This window comes from Lottia gigantea (genome assembly GCF_000327385.1).
Source record: "Lottia gigantea unplaced genomic scaffold LOTGIsca_550, whole genome shotgun sequence".
Lineage (NCBI taxonomy): Eukaryota > Metazoa > Mollusca > Gastropoda > Lottiidae > Lottia > Lottia gigantea.
The window spans coordinates 15,841-16,813 of NW_008709890.1; the positions used below are offsets into that span (position 1 = coordinate 15,841).

General features: G+C 39.9%; 1 protein-coding gene across 1 annotated transcript; it reads left to right on the top strand.

Annotated features, from left to right (window-relative positions):
* LOTGIDRAFT_145934 (hypothetical protein) lies at nt 1–213 on the top strand (the record flags this gene model as incomplete). The annotated part of the gene is made up of 1 exon (XM_009063121.1): nt 1–213. A coding segment is annotated over one exon (213 nt), but the record flags the coding sequence as incomplete, so codon positions are not given.
* Between the last annotated feature and the right edge of the window lie 760 nt (nt 214–973).

A 973-nucleotide genomic window follows, 5' to 3' on the forward strand; every position in this document is an offset into this window, starting at 1 on the left:
CCCTTCCAACGATTGGTGAGAGAAATCGCTCAAGACTTCAAGACTGATCTTCGATTCCAGAGCTCAGCTGTCATGGCTCTCCAAGAAGCCAGTGAGGCTTATTTGGTCGGTCTTTTCGAAGATACCAACTTGTGTGCCATCCACGCCAAGAGAGTGACCATTATGCCCAAGGACATTCAATTGGCCCGAAGAATCCGAGGCGAACGTGCTTAAAAAGTGCAGTTCTTGCAATCAACAAAAAAACGGCCCTTNTCAGGGCCATCCAAAATCTCAAAAAAGAGTGAAAAAAGTCTTTATCTTGAAACAAAGTACGAAGTACAAAATCCCCTCCTGTCCCTCTTTCTTGCCATTTCCCCTGATTTCGCTTCAAAATAGAACAGCTCGTAGTAAAAAGCTGACGAAAAAGCCCTGGTCTAGTCTAAACCTTGAGTGTAAAAAACACACCATTGACCACGTTTATAATAATTGATTCTCCTATATTGAGGTATGGAATGAGTAAAATGAATGAATGAATGAATGAATGAATGAAACCTAGCCCTAACTTAACCGTGAAGCCATGTGCAAAATACACCGACCGAACGTCTATGTTGATTACCGCCAATGACCGGATTATCCTACAGGTCTAATCAATTTACTTAGAAACACTAGGCGAGAATATGGGATCACAATACGGTGGGGTGGGGTTTAATTTTTGAGTAGATCTACTCAAACCCTGACAGAATGTTTTATAAAGTGTTGTGTTGTTAAAATTTCGTACACTTGTCATGGGATTTTGATATGGTAAGTATGTATGTGTCCAAGTTCAAAGGTAAGAGACAAAACGCGATTTTCTTCATTTCTCAGTTTTTCCTAATTTCTTTCACTTTATTCACTCTTTTTCACGCCAATCTCAATACAGAACGTTAATGAACTTTAAACCATACATTTTCACCGTGGTGTATTTTGAGCGCCAATGCCCTCTATGATTTCCTAT